The sequence below is a fragment of the Alternaria novae-zelandiae genome (genome assembly GCF_023758075.1).
Source record: "Alternaria novae-zelandiae strain BMP 2774 chromosome Unknown scaffold_13, whole genome shotgun sequence".
Lineage (NCBI taxonomy): Eukaryota > Fungi > Ascomycota > Dothideomycetes > Pleosporales > Pleosporaceae > Alternaria > Alternaria novae-zelandiae.
In genome coordinates this window covers 53,856-68,967 of record NW_026056973.1, presented here as the reverse complement: position 1 = coordinate 68,967, position 15,112 = coordinate 53,856, and the positions used below count along the sequence as shown (strand labels likewise).

The following is a 15,112-nucleotide window of genomic DNA, read 5'->3' as shown; positions in this document are numbered from 1 at the left end:
CAGGGCTGGACAACAGAGGGTACAACTGGCACATACAACACCTCTTCATGGTTTGAGGTCTCTATCGTGCGCCCGCAGTTTCCGATCGGCGATATGGACGATGAAACCGTCGCTGAAAACTTCGAGGACAACATGTACCCCCAAAGCAACATCCACAGCGTCATAGACAGCATATGCGGTGACCTGGGCTTCAGCAATGTACCACGCTCGCCATCGACTACGGAGCCACAGAGGTTACACTGCGACGAGATGCGGGCTATGACGTTTCTACATGATGACCCGTCACGCCCGATGGGTATTGAAGGTCAACACGCTTGGTATCTGCAAGGCAACGAAGTCGCAAGAGCCACGTCTGTCTTCGATGGCGACTTCATTCGAAGATATCGTGTTGTCTGGGGATGTAGAGAAAATCCAACATGGGAAGGCAACGAAGGCTCTGGACGTGGCGAGAACTTAATTGACTCTCTACAAGATGGCGATTGGATATGCGTATGGGCAAGAGCGAAGGTGAGCGGGTTTGCTTCAGTGTTATTTGCATTGACTAATATAAATCAGAGAAGAGGATGGGAAAATCACGTCCATGGCTTACGTGTCACCACGCGCTACACCGTATAGCCAGTACCAAACACGCTCATAGAGTGTGCTTTGATACATCTTCATCTACGCAACTACCCGCGTACTGTAATCTCCTTAGTAAGAGAGGTCACTGTATTCGGTGCCACATGCATCGGAACGTTTGTCCGCTTGTAGCTTGACGTCTTCCGGCATACCCTCATCGGAGGCATCAACCCCATGCGACAACATACCCTCTTGTTCTCCAGAAGCGACAAAATCACCAGTAGCATCATTGATGTCAACTGGTCCTCCGCGGACCTTGGCTCGGGCTTTTGCGATGTGCTCAGCCTTCGCACGATCCCGTTCGTCAGCTGCCGCTTTCAGCTCCGCCTTGAAGGTACGAGCAGCGGCCGCCTTTTTCTCAAGTGCGGCTTGCTTGGCCGCCTCAATCTGGGCCTTCCGTTCCTTGCGGGCTTCGGCTCCACCCTTGGCTGCTTCGACCCGCTTTTCTTCGGCCCGTTCAAGCTCGGCGGCGCGCGCGCCTACACGAGAGGACGGTGCAGGTGTCGGCGATGCATCAAAACGGGGTTTTCGGGCAGCAACATCTGATTTGATCGATGACGATATGCGTGCAGGAGCAATTGACTTTGTGGGCGCACATGGTGTCTTCGGACGATGTTTCTTCGCGACTGGCGTTGCGGGCATCTCTGTTGTGCGCCTCGGTGTTGAAGGCTTTGCTGGCCGCTCTTCATGCTCTCGCTCACGAGAGTTCAGCTCATCCACGTATTCGTAAGTGGCGGTGGCACATCGAGCCTTCATCATAGGATCGGCTGCGTTCTCGAGCTCGGCTTCTTCCCAGATCTCCACCAGGCTCTTGAGCTCTGTTGCACTCAGACGTGCCTCGGCCTCACGACGTTTCTCGCGCAGCACTCGCCAGTATTTGACTTGCTCACGTACCCGAGCGCGCATCGAGTTCTTCTGCTCCTGTATCGTAGGCGCTGTTGTGCAGTGCTCCAGTGTAGGCTGAGGATAATGGTGAAAGGCAGAGGCTTCGTCAATGACCTCGTCATCGTTCCCTGCAAGCTCAGCGTCGTAGACAGCTTTCTGGCTCTGGTCGTCTAAGACATTAAACGCCTCATGAATTTCACCAAGCACAGCAGCACGCGCGACGCCCTCGGCACCGGCCATCTCCGGGAGCTCATCAAAGTACTTCAGCACCAGGGCTTTGTACGCTGCACTTATGACTTCCGGTGTTGCGTTCGGGGCCAGCCCAAGTGTTGCATAGTGTGTTCGAGTCTTCATATTGGGATTGGTCTCCTAGTATATCCTATTGGTATATGCGTCCAGTGTCCATGCCGTGTACCTGGAAGCACTGATTTATATCCCTACTCCGCGGAGTGTGTAGACATTGTGTATCGACGACTCACTCTACACAACGTTACGATCACTACTGACACGCCCATTACATGTCTCAGACATACAGCAAGACAAGAGTTATTTGAAGAGGAGTAAAGGTTGCGTTCACAAAACAATCGGTCACGATGCATGGACGAGACAGCACAGAGTGGGTTTGGGGAAATGGACTTTGCCCAGTGCCTCCGGCTCAGCATTGCCGCGAGCTCACTGCAACCCATGGACGCCTCATGCAGATACTGCCCCACCCAAGCGCGGGTCTTCGCGATTACGAACCTGCGAGCAAGACACGGAACACTGCGCACTGGTATTGCGACGCTGTTCGGCGGCGCAGTTTAGGTAAAAGCGTGGAGGACGTTGACAATCGTATGAGAAATATGGCGCAATCCGACGCGATCGCCGTTTCCCATGGCTGCCAAAAAGGCAATTGTGGCAGTGGGGTGCGCTGCCCATAAGCGCATGCCGGTGGGCATTTGTGTGATTCTCATAGGGTGGCACACCATCGCGCCTGCAGGGAGCGAACGTCAACCCTCAACCCCCTCAAAAGGCCAGCGCGAAGCTCAACAACATTCCCCCGACCCTGAGGCCGACGATCAGAAAACGAACGACAAAAGGAAAAGACGCGATTGCGCGAGAACGCATGTTGCCGATGGAGAGTAATGTCGGAAACTTATCTTCAGCAAGCTTTTGGGCAGCCGACCTTCACCGACGTACATGCGAATGGGAATTCCTCTGGACGTGATCTCTTCGACATCCTCGACGCCGCCAATCTCCATCACAACCACGAATATGACCCCAGCGGACAACACCTACATTCACTGCACGTACAGTCTCAGGATGTCATCGCGCAGACCCAGCAATTTGCGTATGCATTGCACAGCAGTGGTGTGTCGGCACCAGGTAAGCGCAACCCCTCTATTTATCTCTATCCCATCAACTTCATGTACATCATCCCCAACGAATTCTTTGTCCCTCCCATTAGGCCTTTTGCCTACGTATGGACGGAATTCCTGTGCCTCTGAGTTGCCAGAGCTGGATGACGTTTGTTCGGGATGGGATGGCGTGCTCTCGCTAGCTGCACGTGATCGAACGCGGCGACGGGACTTGCGACAACTGCATACCTGCCTAGGGAGGTGTGTATGCAAGCTGTGCACAGACGCATGTTGTTGCGTCAATCGTTCGATCGATGAAATACCCAGCGTTCACCGCATCTTCTGGGCTGCTTTTTCGTTTGTCCCAGACAATGGTCACTAACGTCATTCTAAGGCCTACCGTACACCTCCGAGGCGCCTGCAATGCCGACCATGACAGGACACATCCCGCAACACTACGAGCACGACAGTGCGCTTCAGATCGGCTTTGATGATCTCCAGGGATTCTCTCCCGTTACACAAAGCTTCAACATCAACGCTTATCGCACGCCATACCCCGACAGCATCGCAACATCCACATCATCAGCCACATCACCCGAACGCACCAATGCAAGTCTCCTCACCGATCCTGTCGTTGTCGAAGCAGAAGAAGACAAGCGAAAACGCAACCAAGCTGCTTCCGCACGCTTCCGGCAGAAGAAGAAGCAGCGCGAGCAGCAGCTCATGGAGACGAGTCAAAAGATGCAAGACCGGACCAAGAAGCTCGAAGCCGAAAACGATGGGCTGAAGAAGGAGAACATGTTTTTGAAGAAGTTGCTCGTCGAGAAGGTGGATCACATGAGCGATGAGGATCGGGAGCTGCTCAAGAAAGCCGCCGAAGGCGCGCTAGCTGGAGTAATTGGAAAGAAGTCTTGATTTGTTGCTTTCCAGGAGTATTGGAGTGTTCTCGACGGATGATGTTCTTTCGCGTGGAATGATACACAGTGGATGTAATTGGAGGCTTGAGGCGTAATTCATATGCGATGTTATGGAGTTCATATACCAACCCTTTCAAGTTCTTAGCCCGCTCGATTGCGCTATGAGGGTAATAGGCGCTTGAATTAAGACTATAGCAAATGCTACCTCGACGATATACGCTCCATGTTTGTAAGCACCAACCTGGCTTGTGGCATTCGGTACAATCGCTACGAACCCTCATAGGGTTCGACAAAATCTGTCCGAAACCCAGGCAGATGCCAAAGATCACGTCGTTGCGCATTCCTCAATTCTCTTAGAGCACCTTCGATATCTACCCCCATGAAAGCATCTCCAAATGCCTGGTACTGGAGTGCACGCTCAACGGGATCTGACCATGTGTTCGCCATTGTTAGCGCCAACAAGCAAGTGCTATAGCTCTGCGTGCGGTTGTTGAGTAGTGTTGTCTTCAGCTTCCATCCCAGCCCACACACATTTGCTATGATCTGAATACGACCAGAAAGCACCTGGTTCTCGCGTTTCTCCATCTGCCTTTGAACAGTTTCAATAGCACCGGGGGCATCTGCAGATACCAAGCTGACGTGGCCATGCCCCACGAAGTGTGACTTACGTATTGCGCATGTGTTATCTTTGTTCATCTCTTCGCGCGAGTAGAAATACGACTGCAGCTCATATCTATTTACGCACACATCGTTTTCAAGCGTTAGAACTACATCTTTCATGAATGCCTTCTTAGGTGAAACCAGCTGATACTCATGCGTTGGCGGCGTGGGCAGAAGAAACACGATGTCTGTAGCGCAGTGCTGTTCATGGAAGGTCCTAGCACGGGACCGTGTTGTCAGTTACTATTCAGGGTACTCTCGAAGAGAACTTACCAAGAGCGAGTGAACCATGGGTTATCAATCATTTCACTCAGCAGCGTTCCGACAATTTGCACTCTTTCGATAAGGTACGATTGATCTAACTCGGATCGAAGGTAACTTATTAACCCCTCCCAACGGCGTGAAACTTTGGAAAGTACAGCTACGGTCATTCGACTGAAGCGGTAGATCCGATGCATGTCCTGCAAATGTTTCTCCACGTCGTTGGGATCGTCTTGATCAATACATTCCTGATCTATCCAGATACGCTCAAGCTTCGCGGTTTCCGCGTACTGCACGACGCGATGAAACACTATTGGTGGGCACCTGAGCAGTCTGGGAGGCTTCTCCAGGTTGACACCATCCCAGATACGATATACCGGGAAAGTTATTCCGTCAAGAGGTTGTGAGTGAGTCCATACGTAAGAAACCGCGATGTAATCGTAATCGTTTAGGTCGGCTAACCGAATTTCGCGAGCGGGGGTGAGTATGTAGTCAGACTTTGATCCACCTTGCGGATAAGGCTCCAGGAATCGAAGACGGAGTGGTCCTATTTCGTAGCTTTCGACAAGTGCGATGCGCTCGATGTCTTTGACTGCGACGAGGAGCGCGTCTTTGTTTCCGTGGATCTGCTGAAACGTGAGCGCTCGGTCGTCTTGCATGACTGCGGGTAAAGTTTATTAGAAAAGGATTATGTTGTAGAAGGTTAAATGAAATTCGTTGGGTGGCCAGCTCAGCCTTGTAGGTTTGCGCAGGTGGTGGGCAGTGCCAGTCGTTGTAGCGATTGGACGCCACATGCCCGAGTCTTCATCATTGACAATAACAGCACCCATCACTCGTTCATCAGAAAAGGGAAACTGCGCATCTATCTACAGTGTCAGACACTTTTAGAAGAATAGCTACGTCGCTTTACCTTTCCTGGACCTGGTACTTCATCGGACGAAGACAAGCCCCGCATTCGCCCGCTTCTAACCTATTTCGGCTAGCGGTCGCGATTACTCACCAAAGGACTTACGTGAGCTTCCCCTCGCTCTTGCGAAAACCCGAACTGCGATCTGACAAGGCTGAGGGGCGGTCATCGCAATCTCATGCCTCCTTTGCTCGGCCATCGCGTCTCAATTGTGGGGCTGACCAAGCTCGGTCTGCTCGGTCTGCTCGCTCCTGGCCACCAGCGCGATGTTGTAATGCTCCAATGGAGTGGTATGAGAGTGAGTACGCGGTGTGGTGAGATGGTATATATGCAGCAAAGTTAGGCCACGGACAGAAGCATTATCAACACATTATCAAACGCATTCAACACTCAACTAGACTATCAATTGCCTATCTAATTCCACTTCACGAGCTACACTTTACGTTCCATCCACATCTATAACTTCAAGCCTTCGAAATGGCAGCTACCATGCGCGGATGGCAGTTCAAGTCGGCATCCGGACCCATGGAGAAGAACCTCTCCATCCCTTCCTCAGGCCTCCCGATACCGACCATCAACAAAGACGAAGTGCTCGTCGAGAGCCATGCGACAGCTCTCAACCCCATCGATCACAAGATCCTCGAACTTGGTCTCATCACACGCATGATCTTTTCTGGGTTGACACCTGGCCTAGATGTATACGGCCGCGTCGCGAAAGTCGGCAGTAACGTCACAAGCTTCCAGGAGGGCGATATCGTATACGGTGGTCTCGTTCCGGGAGGCAAACATGGCGCTTTAGCGGAATACGTTCCCGTTCCGCAAAATCTATTGGCGAAAGTGCCACACGGCCTGAAGGGAGACGACATGGCGTCCATGGCGAGTACGGGCATGACCGTGTACGCCGGACTGAAGCCGTATGCTCGACCTGGCAACAAAGTCTTCATCAACGGTGGCTCGGGAGGAACTGGTGTCGCAGCGATCCAGATTGCCAAAATACTCGGCTATCACGTTACGGTTTCGTGTTCGGCGGCAAACATTGAATTAGTCAAGAGCTTGGGAGCGGATACAGTACTGGACTACACCAAGACACCGATCATCGAACAACTGAAAGACACCGGCGCCATGTTCGATCTCATACTAGACAATGTGGGGACACCGGCGAACCTATACCGTGCTTCAAGCGCGTTCCTGCGACCGGAAGGCAAATTTGTTCAGGTTGGCCTTGGCATAAATCTGAGTGCTGCAGTTCAATTCTTCGGCAACAAATTGACTAGCTTGTTCAGCTGGGGGAAGAGAGAGTACATCTTTGTTGCCGGGAATGCGAGTACCGCTGTGTTCGAGCAGCTCGCGACGTGGATGGAACAAGGGAAACTTCGCGCGGCTATCGACTCTACTTGGGAGTTCTCGGAAGTGCCGAAGGCGTATGAGAGGCTGAAGACAGGAAGGGCAAAGGGTAAGGTTGTTGTGCATGTGAAGAGCGATTGAGGCAATTGGGGATGTATCATGCTAGATTTCGTTCAAGCGAGTCGTAGTTTTAGATCTTCTTTCCACTAATAACATTTTCATAATTTCAATAACATTGAGCTCTGTTATCTCTAGTTACCGTGCTGTTGTCATGGCTTCACATTGCCGATGCGTTGCTAGTCCCGACTCCCAGTTGGCATCTGACATGCCGTCTCAGCTACACCAAGCCCACATCTGCGTTCTTCGCAACTGTTGAGGCACTCGGATGAGCCCCAGATGACCTTGCTGACCTTCATTCGACTTCCCCACTTGCCGGTGTAGTGTAAAGAGATGATTTTAATATACCCGACTTGGCAGCTGAGCTGTGGGAGCTTGTGTGTGGCACAAGCTTCCTCGCTATGGTGCGCAATGCGAAGAATCCGACGAAAAGTAATGTCAAAATTATCGAATTGATGCAAGTAAGATTGGAATGAATAGAATGCGGGGAGGTGCCTAGAGGAAGACGCAGAAGTTCGATCGTATTTCGGTTTACGGATGCGAGAGGTCGAGAGTTGAAGGATATAAATGTACACCAAAGTCGAGCCTAAAAAAACTCTCAACAACGGGACCCAAGTACTCCAAATCTACTTCCGTAATTTACAAATATCACCACTATGAAGCTCGCCGCCTCTCTCATCGCCCTCCTTCCGCTGGCCGTGGTCGCAACGCCAATTACTTCTCCCGACCCTGCCGCAGAGGCCGTCGCAAACCTCCTCCCTCGAGCTACGGTGTGCTACCTCAATTCCGATGCCCTCAAGAATGATCCTCAGGGTTGCGACACCAGCCCTACCAGCGGTGACCGCCGCCGAGGTGTAACGGGTGGCGACCGCTTCAGCGTGAGTTGCACCAAAAGAGGCAGATGCGTAACAAGTGCGAACTGTGTCTGGGACTATGTTCCGGCTTGGAACTGTTACATCTGGGCTGGATGGACTCAGCAAAACTGCGAGCGTAAGTGTGATCGTTGTGCTGAGATATGCTTTGTTGAGACGTGCGGATGTACTGACGCGAACAGGTGGGCTGCCGACTTGCTAGTTCAATAAGGTGGTCTCCAGTATAGTGATGAGTATGGGAAAAGTTCATAGGATGCGATGCAATGTGGGGAATGAGTGACCTTGAGGAATGGGAATACACGTTCGCTTTGTTGGTGTGGAGATTGGCGCTGGGATGAGATTGCGAGAAGAGTCTATTATGAGATTGATCAATACAATTCGCTCCCTTCTCACAAGTCATGCTGTTGTGATTCTCCCATCTTTTTGATGTAGCGCCCATCTCTTGTGGTTATCTTCGGCACATCAGACCCTGTCGGGGTTCCAGTGTTCAGTTATCGGACGACTGTGTGTCACGAGTTGGGTACTCTTGCGAATATAGGCTCAACATGAGATGATCAGATAGCATCTGATATAAGGCGGCGGAGGACGGATAGCATCAAATCAAGGCAGTAGAGAGAAGATGCTAAGTGCTAGGGTCCGGCAAGATGCGGCATGACGCTCGGCTTGGCAAAGCAAAAAGTTCGGAAGCTTTCCGAAAATCACGAGCGTCAAACTTTCAACATGCGCGCCTTGACGAGAAGCATACAACCTTTCTCCGCGGCTTTCACTCTCCCGAAACACGCCAACCGCATACGGCTGTCGAATGCGACTCCCTTGCCGTCATGGACGCGCTCATTCCACGCGTCGGCGAATCTGAGGGTCGTCGACCTCGCGTATCGGCTCCATGATGACTCTGGCAAGGCGAACGGAGATCCGATTGTAATTGTACATGGCTTGTTTGGGAGCAAGAGGAACAACCAGGGCGTCGGAAAGTATGGAATCTCTTCCCGAGCTGTCATAGCTGGATTGAGACTGACAGGCTGTTCATAGTGCACTGGCACGCGTTCTCAAGCGTCCCGTATACGCCATCGATACGCGAAACCACGGCGAATCTCCCCACGATAAAGTCCACAACTATACCGCCCTCGCCGAAGACGTAGAAGCCTTCCTCCAGAAGCACGAGCTGAAGAATACGACACTCATAGGCCACTCGATGGGCGCGAAGACAGTCATGACCATGGCGCTGAGGAACCCAGACTGCTGCGCAAACATCATACCAGTGGACAATGCACCAGTGGATGCGGCGTTATCAAGCGACTTCCCCAAGTACGCAGAAGGCATGCAGCATGTCGAGCGGTCACAGCCCAAGAGCCAAAAGGAGGCAGACAAACTTATGGAGCCCTACGCGAAGGACCTACCAGTTCGCCAATTTCTATTGACGAACCTGATGAGGGGTGAGCCAGGCGCGCCGCTGAAGTTTCGCATACCCGTGAGCATCCTCACCAAGGCGCTCGACAACATGGCCGACTTCCCCTTCACCAACCCCGATGAGGCCTCGTTCAGCAAGAGAGCTCTCTTCATCCGAGGCACCAAGAGCCACTACGTAAGCGACGAGACACTGCCCATAATTGGTCGATTCTTCCCAAGGTTTGAATTGGTGGACGTAGACTGTGGCCATTGGGTCATTAGTGAGAAACCAGAGGAGTTTATCAAAGGTACGCAGATATGCTGAATTAACTCCTGGTCTAGCTAACACGTTCCAGCGGTGGTGGATTTCTTACAGGAGAAGGAGTAGATACCCAAACAGAATACAGGCAATACCACGTTATTTATAGACACACATACGACCAGCGGAATATCATGATCGTCTTTGTTGCATGGCAAAGCATCAGACAACAAATTTCACAATGTTGAAGGCCGGCTTGAAGAACTGGTTTTATTGTTAATGAGCGACAGGAGAACCAACGCCTAATCTATCCGACTCAACAGATCCGTCTACGAACCTCTTCTCCACCGTACCGAACACCCTCCCACCATTCGCCGCAATCTACCCCCACTCGATATCCCGACTACAAGGACTTGTACGATCCAACCCTGCCAGAGAAGCATTGCTCTACTCCAGGCTGGACATCCACAAAGTTACCAGCTCCACAGCCCGTGTTCACGTAGAAGCGAGCTACAATCTTACATTAGCCTGGTTCTGGTTCCCCCCAATTTCTGTCACATACTGGTTCTGGTGAAATCATTGATATACACCCTGAAGCTGCCATATGGCGCCTTGTACGAATTATCCGTGCACGTAGAATTCTGGAAGAAAACGTTGTCCTCGAGCCATGGCTCTTCGCAGCCCATACCGGCGTAGAAGCGGATGATAGCGACACCGTCACCGGGAGCCTGACGCTCGACGACGGTAGAGGGGTTGGGACGAGCGTTGACGCCCGTGGCCGCGAGAGCGGTGACAAGGGCGATGAGGTTGGTGAGCTGCATTTTGGATGTTGCTGGATGATGAAATCTTTTAAGAATGCTGGAAGATGGAAGATGGGTGATGAGAAGACAATGAGGTCAAGGACCTATTTCTTATACTTCCTCGCTGCACATCTCTGTTGGAACTTCTTGACTAGCAGTAGTTTGATGATGCACTAAGTGGTAAGATCTAACTCTCCTTCAAGCTTCAAACAGTCGGTCAACACCGCCACCAACTGGTCGTATTGAAGTCATACGCTTCCAAGCCGCCACACATAACCTCATGAGGTATCTTGATGATCCATCAGCCTCCGATATATGCCTCACTGCCCGTATCCTGGGTCAGAAGATGGAGGATTTCACGATGTGATACGAGATCCGATCTTGCATTCGCCTGCATTGTCGCATGTTCGAGGACCGGATTGGTTGGACTGTCCACATCACCAACGGAAATGCTGCCCGCGATCTCGTCTTGGCTCGTGTGCATGTGTTGGTGGATGAAGTAGTGGGAAGTCACTTGCGCATCTGACGAAAAGCTGACGGACTACTCTGAATCAACGATCTATACAGGAAACCTTCATTCCGATCTTAGCCTTCTCAATGCCGCCTCAAACTCCAGAAGACCGTATTCAAACGCGATAATGGAGTAACAAAAGCTCCTCCCTCAACTTTCGTCTGGCCCAGTCTATGCGTGTACTGCATACGCACCGTCAACACTACTTCTACTTCTACGCCACATATAGGTGCAGTGTTGATATCAACGCCACCAGTTCTGATGAGTAATTTCCTGCCATACACTTGGGCTATGTATAAGCTGACACTCACACAGCGGAGATCATTGGCATAGCGCACTTGCCCGTGCACGTGGCTGCTCACCAAATCCACAAGTAGTAGGTCAACACAACTGCTGTCGCCACATCTGCATCGACTGCGATCCATCGCGCCGAAAGGCCGTCAACCCCCAGATACTAGCAAAACTTCCTCAATAGCACAGCGGGTGTTATTGGGACCAGGTTACGACAGAAGTCCTTCGTTTAGATGCGCATAAAGAAATTGCTCTGAGGACGCAGGCCGCAGTCGCTTAAGCAACATGCATGCAAACGCGACGGCCCATCGCGCTGACGCGACACGGGATGTGTCCTCGTCGCGACCTTCCGCTCTCACTTTATACCACACTGTGATTTGCCAGACTTGAGGTTGGGATGAAGCTCGATCGCCGGAGGCTTACTAAACTTGTTGCGCATCTTTTGCGAGTGGATCGCGACTCCGGCTCGAGTCTTGGTGAAGGCGTGCTTTGGCACAACATCGCCAAGTAGTCGGACTCTGCGCATGACATGGCACGGAACTGTTTGTTTGGACCGCGAAAAATGAACACGAGGATGCCAATTGATGAGTTGACGCGTCGTACGCCTCATACCAGTTCTCGATTCACATCTCTTCCCGCATCATTCCCCCACCTTACACTTCCCCATGATCTAGTTCTTCCATCGCTACCTCCTTCTCCCGAATACTCACTTGCTATCCTCATCTCCACTCCATCAGGACCAACGCTCGCACCCAAGCTAGTTGTTCTAGAGCCTAGGGAGGGGCTGTTGTGGAACTTGGGATTGCGTGCAGCGTGCACGAGGTCCTGCATCTTTTTGCCAGGCATGGCGCCATCGCGAACGTAGGATGTCAAGCCAAGGATGACGCAGATGATGGCGAAGGCGTTGGCGAGGGCGTAGGGGATGAACAGCCCGTAGGCTTTGTAGTCGTAGCGATTCACGTCGGTAGTGAGTTTGACGGCTGTGTTGGCCATGTTGCTGTTTTGATCAGCTTACGATTCAATCGGGAAGCGTTCAATCACTTACGTTAGTAGCCGATTATGCATCATGCTGACCGTCAGATTGAAACTTAATTCTTCGATGAGAACGTCCAATGTCCGGTTTCTCGCCATCGCTTTGTCCTGTAGCCTCTGATCACTGAGCTTGAAGGCTGTTGACATATTCTGCCCTTTGTACAACACCTTCTCTTCGTCGAACTCGAAGTATGCATCCAGATCGGCAGAGCCCAACAGACTAGTACGCTGTATAGGCGAGTCGATGACACCGTACTGAGCTGCTGCTTGTTTGTCTGAGATACTCGTGTCCTTAAGCCATGCTAGCTTGCCGACCAGTTGGTCGCACATAACCCACATGAATGCCGTGTACGCATGATGAGTCATGTTGGAGATCTCATCAGGTCCCTCGTCTGGAAACGAGATCGTTTCTCCGACCTCGTATTTGCCGGATACGTTCTGTAGCCCATGATACTGCGAGATCTCCAAACTGTACGACGCGTTGTGAGGTCGACAGATCTGGTACTGGCGTAATTTGACCCGCTCGCCTTGGTCGTTGATAATGGGCCGCAGAAACGTCATCCAAAGCTCGTTCATTGGCTTCGAAGGTACGTGTTGACGAGGATGCGAAACTGCTGTGAGGCCTCCGGTGCTATTATGAGTTGGCACGAAGCTGAAGTACGCATTATCCGTCTCTATGAGTGTACCATCCACTGTTGCCATTTCCTCTTGCAGGAAAGCGTCGATAGCATGCTCTTCCGTCTCATTGGCCTGGCTGCATCTGATTAACGGAGCATAGAAATCGACGGCGTAAACGGAATTGTTGAACGGCAGATCCAGCGGCAGTATTTCACCAAGGGATGAAGTAGCAGTAGCCAAGAGATTCATAACGGTCCTTGGTCCAGTAAATATCCGGTTCTTGTCATCAAAGTACTGTGTCGTACCGGGCCGACTGGGCGGCGAGTAGGTATATCGATGCGCTTCGCTGGCGTTTGCGATAGATGGATGCGGCATGGCTGCGATGATGTTTTCGACGTTGGTGCCCTCGACTATGAACAGAGTCGCAGGCGTGAAGAAAGGCGGAAGCAACAATCCCCTTGGAACACATTAGCGGAAAGTCGTTTGCCAAGGTCTACTACTTACCATGCCAGACAAGCCATTACCGATCCGACCTTCAGCCGCTTCCACATCTCCATGTTAAGCAAAGACAATACTGATGTATCAGCCCCGAAAGCTGAGTTCAATACCTTGAACGTCATATCCTTCTTCATTAGTGTCCTCCAGAGCCACTGGGTATATGCAGTCCAGACACTTGCACCGAGGCAGATCTGAGCGAGGAAGGCAAACGCAGTACCAAACCTGGCTCTGTTAGTGAACCTCGTAACATGTGTTCTTCGGAAGCGCACTACCTAATCTTCTCCTCTTGCTGATCAGCCTTTCCCACTATCTGGCCCTTGAGCTTCGGATAAAAGACGCAATGCGCAACACTCATCGCCAGACCAAAAAGAAGGAAGAAAACCATGAGTAGTGGAGCTTTCCATGCATGAATACGACGTCCTTTCCAACCAGGAAACGTTCGAGAGTCTTGACGTTCTGCTATCGGTCTGATTGCTGGAGATGGCGGTGCTTTAGGTAGCAGGTGCGCATTGGACCGTGTCGAGCGACTATCATCCATGACCTCTCGCGTTTCGACCGAAGCAATCTTCGTTAGTTTGGGATTTTCCATAGCAGCAGTGTCTAAGAGCCTCTGCGGCACAACAAAATATACTGGGTTAAGTGGTATCCGAATTCATGAGAGACAAAGCAGATGTCTGCTTCACTGAGCTGCAAGGAAAGCGTCGCATAGGGATCGGGACAACATAATTAGCAGAAGTGGCACCGAAAGGAACGACCCTCAATTGATTCCTAAGCGGCACGTTGGGGGCCGCTTCGTTAGGGTAACATCGGTTCAGGCTGATGTATGTCGAGGAAGTGGTAGCAAGGCTGAGCTACATTCTTACGAGCGGGTGTGTGCCTGCATATGCCCTGGCCCTAGGAGTAGGCGTATAGAACGCGTGCAAAATTGCGAACTAGTTGTTCGCTGCAGGCTATGCGCAATACCGAGACGAGTGTTACGAGGGCCAAGCCTTATTCTGTGCTGCTTATCAGGGTTTGGTCCTCACGCTGGTGTGTATTGAACGCGAGAAGGTTGCATTTCTTTTCTTGGCGGTTTATTATTATCAGAACCTCATACATAGTCCTCTGATAATCGTGGACACTGTTTGGAAGAAGATCGTGACAGTGTGTATGAGGTGAACGGTGGGGCTAGCTGCAGCAAGGTTTAGCGATTACGCTCAGCCACCACCAAAATACCAGGGGTGAGTAACATGGACACTGACTTGGAGCACAAAATATATTGAAAAGAGGCGGAGCATCAGGTGATATCAGCTGCAAATTCTGGGGACATGGTGGTCGTCCAGTCGTGATGTTCCTTGAAGCAACGTGAGAGAATGGGAACTGTTGATTGGGAGGAAGGACATCCGAAAAGACGACAATGCCCTGTCTTGACCCCAGCGAGTGTGATAGATACCGATTTAACCAGTGTCTTTTCGCAAACGTTATCTCGTGTGACAGAGCTTCTTTGGGGGCCGGTGAAGATGGTCTAGCCGAAGCCCAAAAGAGGGGGTGCCCATTCAACCCAACAGCGCCGTTCATGTGAACCAGGCATCCGCTCGCATCAGTACGAAAGCGATGCGAAAGTCTTGCCCGATCTTGAGCAATTATCAGCGGCTCGAATAGACATCGATTTGATGCTGACGAGTGCGGGTGTGTCCGCTTCCGGGGCAGGCAGACGTCGGGTAACGTACCCGCGATACCATTGGCCAGATCAAGACTACCGGCCATGCGATAGTAGTTTCTGTGTACCAAGACTTGTGCAGGTGGACTGTTCCGGGAAC

At 51.5% G+C, this 15,112-nt stretch overlaps 6 protein-coding genes across 6 annotated transcripts; 3 read left to right on the top strand and 3 right to left on the bottom strand.

The window, feature by feature from the left end:
- Positions 1-690: 690 nt before the first annotated feature.
- On the bottom strand, positions 691-1,857 carry J4E88_006529 (uncharacterized protein; the record flags this gene model as incomplete). Its single annotated transcript, XM_049400154.1, has 1 exon — positions 691-1,857. One exon carries the CDS (start codon positions 1,855-1,857, stop codon positions 691-693), a length of 1,167 nt encoding a protein of 388 aa, XP_049253773.1.
- Positions 1,858-2,627: 770 nt separating this feature from the next.
- Positions 2,628-3,755, top strand: J4E88_006528 (uncharacterized protein; the record flags this gene model as incomplete). Its single annotated transcript, XM_049400153.1, has 2 exons — positions 2,628-2,868; positions 3,235-3,755. 2 exons carry the CDS (start codon positions 2,628-2,630, stop codon positions 3,753-3,755), a joined length of 762 nt encoding a protein of 253 aa, XP_049253772.1.
- Positions 3,756-6,062: 2,307 nt separating this feature from the next.
- Positions 6,063-7,070, top strand: J4E88_006527 (uncharacterized protein; the record flags this gene model as incomplete). The annotated part of the gene is made up of 1 exon (XM_049400152.1): positions 6,063-7,070. The coding sequence occupies one exon, from the start codon at positions 6,063-6,065 to the stop codon at positions 7,068-7,070; it is 1,008 nt and encodes a 335-aa protein (XP_049253771.1).
- Positions 7,071-8,638: 1,568 nt separating this feature from the next.
- On the top strand, positions 8,639-9,692 carry J4E88_006526 (uncharacterized protein; the record flags this gene model as incomplete). Its single annotated transcript, XM_049400151.1, has 3 exons — positions 8,639-8,889; positions 8,948-9,612; positions 9,661-9,692. 3 exons carry the CDS (start codon positions 8,639-8,641, stop codon positions 9,690-9,692), a joined length of 948 nt encoding a protein of 315 aa, XP_049253770.1.
- A 274-nt stretch (positions 9,693-9,966) lies between these two features.
- J4E88_006525 (uncharacterized protein) lies at positions 9,967-10,384 on the bottom strand (the record flags this gene model as incomplete). Its single annotated transcript, XM_049400150.1, has 2 exons — positions 9,967-10,073; positions 10,126-10,384. 2 exons carry the CDS (start codon positions 10,382-10,384, stop codon positions 9,967-9,969), a joined length of 366 nt encoding a protein of 121 aa, XP_049253769.1.
- A 1,136-nt stretch (positions 10,385-11,520) lies between these two features.
- On the bottom strand, positions 11,521-13,336 carry J4E88_006524 (uncharacterized protein; the record flags this gene model as incomplete). Its single annotated transcript, XM_049400149.1, has 4 exons — positions 11,521-11,705; positions 11,876-12,162; positions 12,211-13,225; positions 13,330-13,336. 4 exons carry the CDS (start codon positions 13,334-13,336, stop codon positions 11,521-11,523), a joined length of 1,494 nt encoding a protein of 497 aa, XP_049253768.1.
- Between the last annotated feature and the right edge of the window lie 1,776 nt (positions 13,337-15,112).